The sequence below is a fragment of the Eptatretus burgeri genome, chromosome 7 (assembly GCF_056783735.1).
Source record: "Eptatretus burgeri isolate ZD-2024b chromosome 7, Ebu_testis_v1, whole genome shotgun sequence".
NCBI lineage: Eukaryota > Metazoa > Chordata > Myxini > Myxiniformes > Myxinidae > Eptatretus > Eptatretus burgeri.
The window spans coordinates 45,699,676-45,714,586 of NC_140967.1; the positions used below are offsets into that span (position 1 = coordinate 45,699,676).

At 46.0% G+C, this 14,911-nt stretch overlaps 1 protein-coding gene across 6 annotated transcripts in view; it reads left to right on the forward strand.

Annotated features, from left to right (window-relative positions):
- LOC147023162 (ribosomal biogenesis protein LAS1L-like) overlaps positions 1–14,911 on the forward strand; it is a 54,057-nt gene that overhangs the window by 2,059 nt on the left and 37,087 nt on the right. For all 6 annotated transcript variants that reach the window (XR_015060055.1, XR_015060056.1, XR_015060057.1 and 3 more), the window contains exons 2-4: positions 1–98; positions 5,545–5,667; positions 12,425–12,494. The exon at positions 1–98 is cut by the window's left edge and continues 51 nt beyond it. Coding sequence is in view for 3 of the 6 variants with exons in the window: in XM_085888313.1 (XP_085744439.1) it covers positions 1–98; positions 5,545–5,667; positions 12,425–12,494 (291 nt within the window). In the remaining 3 variants the exon portion in view is untranslated. The remainder of the gene's footprint in view (positions 99–5,544; positions 5,668–12,424; positions 12,495–14,911) is intronic.

Genomic DNA, 14,911 nt, shown 5'->3' on the forward strand with positions numbered 1-14,911 from the left:
GCAGTGGTGGACGCATTGCTGCAAGCATCGAGGGATGGTTTCGAGGTTAGCCAGGCAAGGGACTTCGCTTTGGGCCGTATCGGTGCTTGGATCAGCAGGTCAGTTTAATCCTGGGCTACTAATCACTCGACACTTCTACACTACAATATCTATCTATGCACAGATAACTTTTTAAAAATAAAACCAACATTGCAATAACCTGAATATATACTCCATTATATATTGTTGTACGAACTGCCATAATGGGTAACATGACTAGTTATTTCATTCATAAACGTCTGACATAAGTGTGTGGTGTGTGTGTTCAACACATGTCCATGACTGAGTAATTAGGCTTGGAAAGGTGACACTCAGCCATAGTGCATCATTGCCTGCAATCTGGTCACAAATTTCACTTTGATTGGACCCGTACCCAAGACACGACGCCCAACAAACAACAGATTGATGCTCGAGGCATGGCACATCAAGACCCGAGAGAGTGATCCAACTGGGGAGACCTGTGGACATGCACACAATACACACCTCTGATACAAATCGCAAAAAAAACCGGATGATACAAGCAACTGGATAAAGTGAGCAAAAACATCACGCGGTCCCCAACACCGCACCCACACATGCACAGCACCCAACAGAAACACCACCAATCGTGCAATCCACACGTCACCACATCCGAACCGGACACAAACCCAGTCATGTTCCTGCCCCAGAAACACACAAACAAGCAGACAGACAGACAGACAAACAGATAACCAAACAGACATGGGTGAAAACAACCTCTGTTCATCTTCGGTGGCGGAGGTAACAAGAAGCGCACACCCGCTCGCGCCGCACATACAATACAAGATCATGAGTAAATGATAAAAGGAGCAGAGCAGACAATCGATGACGTGGTTTGATGTTTATTACTTGAGGTTTGGAAAAATCTCCTCAATTGATCTTGTGCACCAGCAAGTGGCAGGAAACGAATGGTCACCTCAGGAATAAAAGCGGACATGTGCCAATTTGGGATTGTGGCGATTAGTGCTTCACCCGAAGCCTACCTATGTCTGGGTGACCACCGTTCCGGTTACTAATCTGGACAACCGGGTACACGGTACTTCTCAACACATCTCCCGACTGGCTCAGTAATTCCACCTGAGCACGGTAACACGCCAAACAGGCCCACGTCCCTGTTCAGAGTCCCAAAATCAGTTGGCCGGCACGATTGCTTCGATTGTGGTTCATCGGGATTCAGACCGGGCAACTGGGACAAGTCGGGCAATTATTTATTGTTTTGTATGCAGCCTGCGGCTGCTGGTTGCATCATTGCTGGGGAGTGTGGCTTTGCCGCTGATGCAGTGCCCCCTGTTTCCAGTAAACTGGTACTCATTTTGCCGACCTTGGACAGGTGATGAGCAGAGTCAACCCACCTGGTGTTATTTAACCGAACGACAGGGCCTCAAACGCAAGAGCTTAAGATCTGAAGCCAGCCACCCTTACCGTTAAACTAACACCAGGCTTCGTCTGGTGATTGCAACAATATAATGCAAGTCAATGGGAAAATGTGGTTTCATTATGTGGAATTTGCTTTCTGTCCAATATTTTTTTTTCAAGAACATATATAATACAGAAATACCTGGTGTTGGCGCAGTGGTTAGGGCAGTGGCTTGGGACCCAAAAGGTCCTGAGTTCAAGCCCCGTTGGGCCACTGAATTAATAAACACCAGGGGGTTCACTCAGCCCATCATCCTTCCGAGGTCGGCGAAATGAGTACCAGTGTACTGGGCCCGGTGTATGCCCCAGTTAGAATAGGTGTACCATATCCCTGTGTGTCGTATGAGGCGACCAGGGTTGCGTCAGGAAGGGCATCCGGCTTAAAAACCTATGCCAAATCATTGTGCGGACAATAAAACGGATTTCCATACCGGATCAGTCGAGGCCCGGGTTACCAATGACCGTCACCGGTACCGTTGGTCAGCAGGCTACCGGTGGAAATTGTGCTACTGCTGGGTGAAGGAGGAGAAGGAGACTGGGAAGGTGGGTCCAGAGGCAGTGGGAGAGGGGAAGGGTAGAAGTGTGCAGGTGAGAGTTGGAACTCTGAATGTTGGGACGCTGACTGGCAAAGGGCGAGAGTTGGCTGATATGATGGTGAGGAGAAAGGTGGACATACTGTGTGTACAAGAGACCAAGTGGATGGGGAGTCAGGCTCGGAGCATTGGAGGTGGTTTCAAACTGTTCTACCATGGTGTGGATGGGAGGAGAAATGGTGTTGGGGTAATCCTGAAGGAAGATCATGTCAAGAGGGTGTTGGAGGTGAGGAGAGTGTCTGACCGAGTGATGAGTGTGAAGTTGGAAATTGAAGGGGTGATGATGAATGTCATCAGTGCATGTGCCCCACATATGGGGTGTGAGATGGAGTATAAAGAAGATTTCTGGAGTGAGTTAGATGAAGTGGTGGAGAGTGTATCCAAGGATGAAAGAGTGGTGATTGGAGCAGATTTCAATGGACATGTTGGGGAAGGGAATAAAGAGGATGAGGAGGTGATGGGTAGGTACGGTCTCAACAAGAGAAATGTGGAAGGGCAAATGGTGGTAGAGTTTGCAAAAAGAATGGAAATGGCAGTGGTAAACACGTATTTCAAGAAGAAGGAGGAACACAGGGTGACATACAAGAGTGGAGGAAAGTGCACACAGGTGGATTACATCTTAAGTAGGAGATGCAACCTGAAAGAGATTAGAGACTGTAAGGTTGTGGCAGGGGAGAGTGTAGCTCGACAGCATCGATTGGTGGTCTGTAGGATGATTTTGGAGGTGAGGTTGAGGAAGAGAGCGAGGGCTGAACCAAGGACCAGATAGATGGTGGAAGCTGAAGGAGGAAGACTGTTGCGTGGAATTTAGGGAGGAGGCGAGACAAGTGATGGGTGGGATGATTGGGCAGCTATAGCAGAAGTGGTGAGGGAGATACCTAGGAAGGTACTTGGTGTGACATCTGGACAGAGGAAGGAAGATAAGGAGACTTGGTGGTGGAACAAGGAAGTACAGGAAAGTATAAGGAAGAAGGGGTTGGCGAAAAAGAAGTGGGATAGTCAGAGAGATGAAGAAAGTCGGCAGGAGTACAAGGAGTGGTGGCGCAAGGCAAAGAGAGAGGTGGCAAAGGCCAAGGAAAAGGCATATGACGAGCTGTATGAGAAGTTGGATACAAAAGAAGGGGAAAAGGATTTGTACCGATTGGCAAGACAGAGAGACCGAGCTGCGAAGGATGTGCTGCAGGTTTGGATGATAAAGGACGCAAATGGGAATGTGCTGATGAGCGAGGAGAGTGTGTTGAGAAGGTGGATGGAGTACTTTGAGGAGCTGATGAATGAAGAAAATGAGAGAGAGAGAAGGTTGGAAGAGGTGAAGATAGTGAATCTGGAAGTGGGGTGGATCAGTAAGGATGAAGTGAGGACTGCTATGAAGAGGATGAAGAGTGGAAAGGCAGTTGGCCCAGATGGTATACCAGTGGAGGCATGGAAGTGCTTCGGAGAGATGGCAGTGGGGTTGTTAACCATATTGTTTAATAAAATCTTGGAAAGTGAGAGGATGCCGGAGGAGTGGAGATTAAGTGTACTGGTTCCAATTTTCAAGAATAAGGGTGATGTGCAGAGCTGTGGAAATTACAGAGGGATAAAGTTGTTAAGCCATACCATGAAGTTGTGGGAAAGAGTAGTGGAAGCTCGGTTGAGAGGAGAGGTGACGATCTGTGAGCAGCAATTTGGGTTTATGCCAGGAAAGAGCACCACTGATGCGATGTTTGCTTTGAGAATGTTGATGGAGAAGGATAGGGAAGGCCAGAAAGAGTTACATTGTGTGTTTGTGGATTTAGAGAAAGCTTATGATAGGGTGCCAAGAGAGGAGTTGTGGTATTGTATGAGGAAGTCAGGAGTGGTGGAGAAGTATGTGAGGGTGGTGCAGGATATGTATGAGGACAGTGTGACAGCGGTGAGGTGTGCGGTAGGAATGATGGACCGGTTTAAGGTAAAAGTGGGATTGCACCAAGGATCGACTCTGAGCCCTTTCCTGTTTGCCATGGTGATGGACAGATTAACGGACGAGATCAGACTGGAGTCTCCATGGACTATGATGTTCGCGGATGACATCATGATCTGTAGGGAGAGTAGGAAGCAGACTGAGGCGAGCCTTGAGAGGTGGAGGTACGCACTGGAGAGAAGGGGAATGTTAGTAGGAGTATGACGGAGTACATGTGCGTAAATGAGAGGGAGGGTGGTGGTATTGTGCGGTTGCAAGGAGTTGAAGTGGGTAAGGTGGATGGGTTTAAATACTTGGGATCAACTGTCCAAAGTAACGGAGAGTGTGGGAGAGAAGTGAAAAAGAGAGTGCAGGCAGGATGGAGTGGGTGGAGAAGAGTTGCAGGAGTGATTTGTGACAGAAGGGTAGCTGCAAGAGTGAAGGGGAAAGTATACAAGACGGTAGTGAGACCAGCTATGTTGTATGGTTTGGAGGCGGTGGCACTAACAAAAAGACAGGAAGCGGAGCTGGAGGTGGCAAAGTTAAAGATGCTGTGATTCTCGTTGGGAGTGACGAGGATGGACAGGATAAGGAATGAGTATATTAGAGGGACAGCGCAGGTAGGACGGTTTGGAGACAAAGTGAGAGAGGCGAGATTGAGATGGTTTGAACATGTGCACAGGAGGGAAGTGGAGTATATCGGGAGAAGGATGCTGAGGATGGAGTCGCCAGGTAGAAGGAGAAGAGGAAGGTCAAAGAAGAGGTTCATGGATGCGGTGAGGGCGGACATGCGGGCGGTTGGAGTGTCAATGGAAGATGTGGAGGATAGAGCGAAATGGAGACTGATGATCCACTGTGGCGACCCCTAACGGAAGCAGCCGAAAGAAGAAAAAGATATATAATCCATAAATTGAGGGATGGGTAAGTATACATATATTTCGATAGATGAATGGGTAAGTATACATATATTTCGTTTTTCACATTACCCTAAGGTGCTGATGGTTGAACATACTCTTATCTTATTCGTTGTATTGTCTCCCCGGGTTAAGGCTCATGGCTAAACTTGTGCATGTACTTTATTACATTCAGCACTAGAACGTTCATATACAGTTTACGAACCAACACAGTATATGGGATTTGATCTTTGAGCCACAGCATTGTTAGCTAAGTGGTCAGATTATGATGAACGCAAAACAGTTCAATCCACATTTTAGCCTTTCATTTTTGTTACAGTATGAACATGCTGTGTATAGATCATTGGTTTTCTACATCGTCTCATCCTGATATTAAAATCTCACAAGCTGCATGCTTGTGGAAGTGACAGCGTGTGATATTGAAGCTCTTCTCCATTAAGCTATAATTCTAATGCACTCGTGTCTGGAAAAAAAATAAAAAATAACAACAACCCACTGGTCATGGGTAAATTTTTGCAAATTTCAGGATATGATGTATTCAGGATATGATGTATTTCAGGATATGAGTACCACTTGCCGAGCAGAGATCAGAACGTGTAGGTTCATAGTGACGCCTCAAATGATTCCACCGACTGGTTTGCAGGTGGGGTAAAGACTTGCCACTGTCTGTGTCATGCACCAAGATGTTTCTGCAGTGCCAGGAAATGGAGGCTGCTGGGATTGAGCAAGAACAGCTGGTGCTTGCTTATGGGACTGCAATTGTCAGGTAGGTGCGGACATAGTATTTTCAACGACGACCTGTGCTTGATTATTTCAGTAAAACCCGTATTGAAGTGGTCAGCTCTCCGACTAGCGAACATGGTTACATGAACTACGGTCCTTTAATTATTCTGATTATTATGATAAACTTTGGTGTATTTTTTTTCGTTGTTTTTGTTGTTTTTTTTTTTTTACTTCACGTATCTCAGGAAGGAAAATGAGCAATGTGTGGAATTGAAGAATAAAAGGAAAAAACATTTTTCTTTCACGAATAGGCATTGTTCAGAACAAGAGGAAAAAGAAACCGTGTTTAAGTACTACATACAGTCCAGAATATTAATATTGCATGATAAGTTTGTGCATTGTCATGTATTGCAATACAAGGTACTTGATGCTTAAGGCCCAGTCACACCTTGACGTTTTAGCCAACGTATGCCGATTTTTGAAAATTTTTTCTAAAACGCTAGCACACGTTGAATACGTTATGGGTAAGTTTTGATAACATTGAGAGCACGCTGAAAAACACTGCCATACGTCGTTGTACGTTGGCTTTAAACGTTGAACTTTTCGGTTGTCCTCAAATTTTTTTCATGCTTGAAATTTCACGACGTATGCCGGCGTATGACTCACACGTTCCGCTACGCTGGTCACAAGTTGTATGCACGGTCTGCGATCGTTGACAGACGTCAACACATGCTACTTGTAAGTTAATCATAAGTTGAGACACGCCAATGTAATGTTTAGCGTACCCGAAACCTATTTCTAACCTATGATTAACGTGTTGTTGGCACGTTACGCGATCGTTGCCACACGTCGACAGACGTTACTTTTAAGTTACTCATAGGCTGAAAGACGTCTGTATAATGGATCGTCCTTGCGTCAGCGGCCACGGCCAGGACACTTATTTGCAGCATTCTTCAAACTTTTCTTCGGCATGACGAGGATGTTCACACTTCGATGTCTAGCTTGGCTATGATTCCAATTGTCCATCGGCAGCGTCTATTTAAAATAGTCGAGTTTGAGCGTTTTAACACGTTCAGAAGGAACGCTTCAAATTTCCAAACCCCAGCGTCAAAAACAAAGGCGAGTGACAGCAATTTAAATCGTTCATTGTAAACAATGAAAATAGTTGAGTGGTACCGTTTAAAAGTCGTTGAGTGTAAAAAAAATCCAATTGTTGAGCGCAAGCGTCTACTTTCAATAGTGGAGTTTGAGCGATTTAGCACGTTCAATAGAAACGATTAAAATTTCTGAGCACCAGCGTCAAAAAACAAAAGCGAGTGACAGCAATTTAAATCGTTTATTGTAAACAATGAAAATAGCTGAGTGGTACCGTTTAAAAGGCGTTGAGTGTAAAAAAAAATCCAATTGTTGAGCGCAAGCGTCTACTTTCAATAGTGGGGTTTAAGCGATTTAGCACGTTCAATAGAAACGATTAAAATTTCCGAGCGCCAGCGTCAAAAAACAAAGGCGAGTGACAGCAATTTAAATCGTTCATTGTAAACATTGAAAATAGCTGAGTGGTACCGTTTAAAAGTCGTTGAGTGTAAAAAAAAAAAAAATCCAATTGTTGAGCGCAAGTGTCTACTTTCAATAGTGGAGATGCAGCCATTTAAATCGTTGAGTGGCAGCCTATGAATAGCAAACCCCACGTCACCGGCAAAGATAAACTGCCGCACGATATGGATAAGTTAGGCTATCGTTGGGCATAGTTTGTGAACGTCGGCTACACGATAATTATTCATTGGTATACCGTATCTATAAGTTATCGAAGCGTTCTATGCACATTATTAGTTCATTGTGCATTTGTCCAACCCGTTATGAATAGACCTAAATCGTAAAAACAAGCCATAGCTCATTGTTGAAAAAGCCCCATAAAAAATTAGCCGCGAAGAACTTCGAACAATGGTGAAAAGATGTCTTCTACCTGTGGACACGCGGACGCAAGGACGATCCATCATAACCCACATCCTCCCCTCACACTCACCTACTACTGCCAACATGAACAAACTACTACTACTAATACTAATACTGATACTGATACTGTTACTGCTGATATGGACATCGACTCAAAAAGGACTCAAACACTGTTGGGTTCCCCTTTTATGAGCAGCATTTTTATATACCAATTCCCAAAACCGCTGGGAACACGTCTTTATATGGCAGTTATAAGTTAGAAACGCGTTCATTTCTTTTTTTTGTCGACTGGAAGACGTCATTGGAATACGTCGACATACGTCAATGTGTGTTGGGACTACGTAAAGAATTGGTTCAAAGCACGTCAAACATAAGTTAGACATACGTTTTGCGTAAAAAAGACATTACCGCGACGTGTTTCGACTTATGAGTAGCTTATAAGTAGCCTTTGTGGACGTGTGTAAGCGTCCGCATATCGTGTGTAAAACTTATCCCCATCGCATGCGGAACGTGTGTCATACGCCAAGTACGTCGTAAAATTTTGAACATGTTTAAAATTTCTTGACGTACTCTACTTACTATGACATATGATAGCGTACTTTAGCGTTCTACTCACGTATACCAAACTTACTCATACCGTATTTGACGTGCCCCAACGTTTTAGACACATTTTTCTTAGGTCGGCATACGCTGGCAAGATCGCCAAGGTGTGACCGCGATGTTGACACTTCCTTTTCTACGGCAGTTATGATTCGAATCGTTGTGCGTCAGCCTTTTAATAGGCTACGTCACGACATCGTCGGCGATGCGTGCAACGCGCTATGCCTAAGTTAGACTATCGTTGGGCATCGGTTGTGTAGGCCGACAACAGGTTCAGCATTCGTTGGTATAAGTTATCTATAACACAACGAAACGTTCTGTGTCCATTACTAATGCGTTATACATAAGACCAAGTCGCTATGAATATGTCCGAATCTTTAAAAAAAAAACATCAAAAGTTCAACGTAAGCATGCGTTTTACATACATTTTAATACGTTGCCATCGCTGGCTAAAACGTCAAGGTGTGACCGGGCCTTTAGCTTGTAAATATGGGAACTTTAAAATGTACTCGTGATACGTACTCAACATGTAAAAATGCACAATTCGCGAATACAGTACATCGGATAATATGAGGATGAGTCTCGTTGGTGTGATGATTTAGGCACCCCCTCTGGGTCTAGGACGTAATGATTCGAACCCTAGCCGAATCCTACCAGATACGTTTAAAAATAATAATAATAATAATGGTACATGCTGCTTCCTTGCTTGATGCTCAACATTTAAAAGGATAGAGCACGGACAAACATTGGGAAGGCAATGGCGAACCACCCAGTGTCAACCTTGCCAAGAAACTGCTTCGACAGCACCAACACTCTAAAGAGCATGGGTCATCAAAATCAAAAAAATACATGACATGCTTCTTGGTGCTCTTGAGCTTGAACTCCCAGAATACTCTTCGATAACAATTTACACTCTGAATGTGGTTACATTGAGTAGGTGGTTGATGCCCATACTCTACAAAAGTTTCCTTGGCATATCGACCAATCCTGAACAGGCTGCCACGCCGCAGGTAATGGGAATTTCCACCATGAGCAGCCATAGGAATCAAAGCCACACCGAAGAGGGCAACGCAACAAGACTTTCATCCACTCCCCCACTTGGCTGATCACGTTAAGTCTGCAGTCGTATAATTAAAAAGTTGTTTTCTTTTAAGACACGTGCACAGACCAGCTTCATAATGCAGGTGTAATGTCATGGTAGGGGTGCTTAGAAGGCAGACACGAGCGGAGGAACAGTCGAGCCCGGCTTTGTTGCACCAACAGGAGTGCGGGCGTACTTTGCCCACAGCTCTCCTTTATTACGTACTTAATGCACTCACGAGCCGCGGCGACTACGGCACCCACTACAACGCCTCAGGCGGCGCGCACTCCTTATATCCCTGGCAGACACGATGATCACGTCGACCACTCCCCCACCATCATGCCCTGCCCCGCAGGCCCGCAGGCTACACCACACTCCTCCCTCCTAAAACTATGATTATTGAATGATCATCATCATAAGAAGCATAAGCAGCACGAAATACCACGGTATAAAAGCAGACAAGGTACAAAAAAGAAACAGCATAGTATAAAGCACATCACATCATATAACATGTCGATGCGAGCGAGTGGAGCTGCAACGGCCAGGTTCCGAAGACTGAGTTGCACAATGAACCTACGAAACCCTGACCGCGTTACCGATATGAAGCAGCAAGGCGAAAAGCACAGCAGCACTACGCAGCAAAAGCACCCCCAGGCGGCTCATGCTTACATGCCCTCCAGCGAGGTCGCGGCGACCTCCCGAGCAAACCTCCCCCGGCACCATCAAACGCCTCCGGCCGACAAGGCGGCACATCTCCCCCAGCCAGACCTGAAGCAGATAAACATTCCGAGGCTGGAAGCTCGCTGTCTGGAAGCCGTGGCGCCAACGCCAGACCCGACTGACCTTGGGTGGGGGCGCTGAACAGCGCCGTTGGCTGAACGCAACCAATGCCCCATAACAACCCACGCACCACAATCAGTTGAGATTCCAACGCATGTCCAAACGGCCTTGAGCGAAAACAGAGAGCCGCGTCCCAGGCGCCAGGCACGTCTGACCTTGCCGAAACCAGAGGTGGGGGTAACGCTGAACAGCGCACCAGCCCTGGCTCCGAGTCGATCTCCGAGACCCACACGGCAGTTAGACGGTAGCAACTCCATTCAAACCACACTTCAACCACAGGCCCGCCACCGAGCAATAAGAACATCGTTGGTACAATGGCAAACTCCTTTTTCCGTACAGCGCGTTCTTTCGATAAAATCCCTGCACATGACAAAGCAACCACCCGCGGCCCGGGGCAATGGGAGGCCAACAAAACCTCTTTATTTGCCACCATCGCTCCCAAAGCCTCCACATCATATTGATCATAATGCAAATCCCATCGATTGATCTCAGCCAAACCCACTCCCACACAGGAACTGTCGGCATTTATTTCAACAACGTTAAACCGCATCACTCGAGCAATGAAAAACAAATACGCAATGAACAGCAACCCATAAACCACATCACGTGTCCGTCTCTTGGTTGTCGTCTCGATGTTGCGAACTGTGACTTTCTTGAACGCGACGGGCTCGCCGCAACTCCCCGTTGAAACTGTCCGAACAACACAGGCGCACATTGCCTCATGAGCGCAGCCGAAACGCGAGAGCTCAGCGCGAGAGCTGGCACGGCTCCCGTTGCTCCCAAACCGCACATCACCGTTGCAGGCAGCAACGAACGGCCGCTCCCGTTGCATCGATGCGGCTCCTGCCGCCAGAGCCTCGCCCTCGGGTCTCGAAGGAAGCAACGAAGGAAGCAACGAAGGAAGCACCGGCGCACCTGGAGGTACGAACTGGAGATCCAGCTCGAGGTGCGTCAACCAGTCCCGACCCAAAAGGGCGGGCCCCTCCCCTCGCACCACAAACACTGAGAGTAGGGCGCTTCGACCCCGGTAGAGCACCGAGACGTCGGCCACCGCACGCGGTGCAATCGCTTCGCCGGTGTACGTGTGCGATGCGAGGGCAGCACGAGTGGACTCAACTCGACACCCGATCTGTGCCCCGATCACTTCGACCTCCACTGGCATCGGTCCTGTCACCGTCGGACCAACTAAAACCAGGCTCAACATGGGCAGTATCAGTGCCCCGGTCATCTCAACCTCCCCTGCCATTGATCTTGTCACCTCCGGACCAATTGAAGGCAGGTCTACCATCGGCAGTAGGTCTCGACCCGGGACGGAAGGATCGCTTCGCACACCGCCATCTATGACTGTTATGATGGGCGATGACTCTCGGCACACACACCGTAGACGTCCCCGAGTGCTCAGACCGCCGTCTGAGTGATTGCATTGCAACGCTCGTCCACGACCCGCGCCGCAGACCGTGCGCGCGGCCGTGCACGCCTGGAACATCGCGCTGACCTCCGGATCATCTGCTGCGCACCGACCATCGAGACCCCGGACATTCCTCAGAGCTTGCGCGACGTCCAACGCCGTGTCCGAGCTGAACCGCGTGTCCTCGTTCTTTAGCCGTGACCTTGCAGAAATCATTCCCCAGATTTGTTGTGCCTCAATTAAACGAACTCCGAGCGCGGCCGTTGTCCACTCGACGTGACCGAAGTCGACTCCGATGAAGGCGGGCACGCGTCCGTGCGCCGTGCCCCGACTTCCTGTCATGCCTGAGCTGGCCACGCTGGCGAGCCTCCTGGCTCCGGAGCCTGCGCGCGCGGCGAGCGAACCTGCGATACGCTCTTCGCGATGCGTACTCCTCCGGAACCTCAAACCGCGCGGGGTGCGCTGAGTTACTCGCTGCCACTCCGAACCCAAACACCCTGCACACGCCGATCCGAACATCCTCGTCGCCAACTGTAATGTCGTGGTAGGGGTGCTTAGAAGGCAGACACGAGCGGAGGAACAGTCGAGCCCGGCTTTGTTGCACCAACAGGAGTGCGGGCGTACTTTGCCCACAGCTCTCCTTTATTACGTACTTAATGCACTCACGAGCCGCGGTGACTACGGCACCCACTACAACGCCTCAGGCGGCGCGCACTCCTTATATCCCTGGCAGACACGATGATCACGTCGACCACTCCCCCACCATCATGCCCTACCCCGCAGGCCCGCAGGCTACACCACAGCAGGTAGGTCCGTGATCAGTTTTTACTTTGTAATCAAATGGTGTAACATGGTTTTTATGTTATAAGCTGTTGCAATTTTCTTTATGTTTCAATGTGTCTCTCTTTATTTGGCCAGGTTTGTGAACTTGCTTACAGAGCAGCCCCACACGAGGCTGGCAATTCCAATCTCTAAACTTGCTGCCAATGTGAGTAACTACTGTTGAGACATGTAAAACACATGAGTATCTTTATTTGGGAATAATGGACATTGTCAAAGCCATTGTTGTTGTGTGTGAGCAGACAAATCAAATAAGTTTCTTCAACATGGTGTTGACAAAGGTCTGCTAACTGCCAAGGGGGAAAAGTATTGCTGATGTTTTGGGTGTTTGCTCTTCATTGGAGCAAGGATCAAACCTATTTATCTTTACTTTCCTTCATGATGTCAATAATACCACAATTTGGCAAAATTGTATTTTGTGCTTATGGGGGGTAATGACAGATGGAAATCACTTAAAACATGTAAAAACGCAAAAAAAAAAAAAATCGAAATTTTGTTGAAAAAAAAGCTGCAAAATTTTTTTTTTCTCGAACAATTTTTTTGGGGGGGTTGGAAATCACTTAAAACATGTAGAAATGAAAAAAAAATTCTTTTTTTGGGGGGGGGGTTGGAAATCAATTAAAACATGTAAAAATGCAAAAAAAAATCAATTTTGTTGAAAAAAAAGTTGCAAAAATTTTTTTTCTCGAACATTTTTTTGGGGGAGTTGGAAATCACTTAAAACATGTAGAAATGCCAAAAAAAATTCTTTTTGGGGGGTTGGAAATCGCTTAAAACATGTAAAAATGCAAAAAAAATTTTCTCAAACTTTTTTTGGGGGGGTTGGAAATCACTTAAAACATGTAGAAATGCAATAAAAAAATTTTTTCCTCTAACAATTTTTTTTTGGGGGGGGGGTGGAAATCACTTAAAACGTAGAAATGTAAAAAAAATTCTCTATTTTTTGGGGTGGGGAGGGGTAACAATTTTTTTGGCGGGGGGGGGGGGTTGGAAATCACTTAAAACATGTAGAAATGCAATAAAAAAATTTTTCTCTAACAATTTTTTTTGGGGGGGTTGGAAATCACTTAAAACATGTAGAAATGCAAAAAAAATTCTCAATTTTTTTGTGGGGGTAAATTTTTTTTGGGGGGGTTGGAAATCACTTAAAACATGTAGAAATGCAATAAAAAAAATTTTCCTCTAACAATTTTTTTTGGGGGGGCGGGAAATCACTTAAAACATGTAGAAATGTAAAAATAAAAATTCTCTATTTTTTGGGGTGGGGAGGGTAACAATTTTTTTTGGCGGGGGGGGGGAGTTGGAAATCACTTAAAACATGTAGAAATGCAAAAAAAAAATTGTCAATTTTTTTGTGGGGGGTAAATTTTTTTGGGGGGGAGGGTTGGAAATCACTTAAAACATGTAGAAATGCAATAAAAAAATTTTTCCTCTAACAATTTTTTTTGGCGGGGGGGTTGGAAATCACTTAAAACATGTAGAAATGTAAAAAAAAAAATTTCTCTTTTTTGGGGTGGGGGAGGGGTAACAATTTTTTTGGGGGGGGGGGTGGAAATCACTTAAAACATGTAGAAATGCAATAAAAAAATTTTTCCTCTAACAATTTTTTTGGGGGGGGTAACAATTTTTTTGGGGGGGTGGAAATCACTTAAAACATGTAGAAATGCAATAAAAAAAATTTTTCCTCTAACAATTTTTTTTGGGGGGGGTAACAATTTTTTTGGGGGGGGTGGAAATCACTTAAAACATGTAGAAATGCAAAAAAAAAAAAATTTTCTCTCAATTTTTTTTTGGGGGGGGGACCAAGTCCAAAATTTGATGGTATGATCCTTGGACCATACCTAACCCCCCACCAAGTTTCATCGAAATCCGTCGAGGAGTTTTTCCGTAATACTGTTCACAAACAAACAAACAAACAGAAAGGGGTGAAAACAGTAACCTCCATCCATCTTCGAAGATGGCGGAGGTTAAGCTCCCTCAATAGATGGTACATGATACCCCAAAGATTAGGAGGAAAACTGTGGGAAACGCAAAATCGCTGACAATGTCCACAATGCGTAGTGGGCTCTGCCCGACCCTATTCGTCAAAGGGAATTCCAAAATAGGATGACCCCATGAGGTTGCTATCTCACGGTCAGTTTGGCTTCAATCTCATTGATCTGTTGCCATACAGGTGTAAAAAGGTTGTAAATTTTGCGATCAGAACAGCAAAGGTCTCACTGCTCAACCTTCCTCGCAAGAGGATCACAGCGAGATGGTCATCAGGACAACCGAGGCCGTGGCACATCCGAGGTTCACGACTGTGTTTACCATTTCTTTCTTGACCGACTATTCAAATTTTGAAGAATTCATTGGAGCTGTCACTTGGTGGTCCTCTGAGAAAACTCCTTTCAGGCCGTGAAATTGGTACAGTTCTGTAACAAGTTCAAACTTCGCTGGATTTTATTTCCATCACAATGTGTACTCTCACTGTTTGCTTGGTCTGTTTGGTTTTGATCTCATTTTGATAGTTTGGCTTCTTCTGAGAGTTGGAGCCACGACCGTAGATCCTCCAGAGTATCCCTC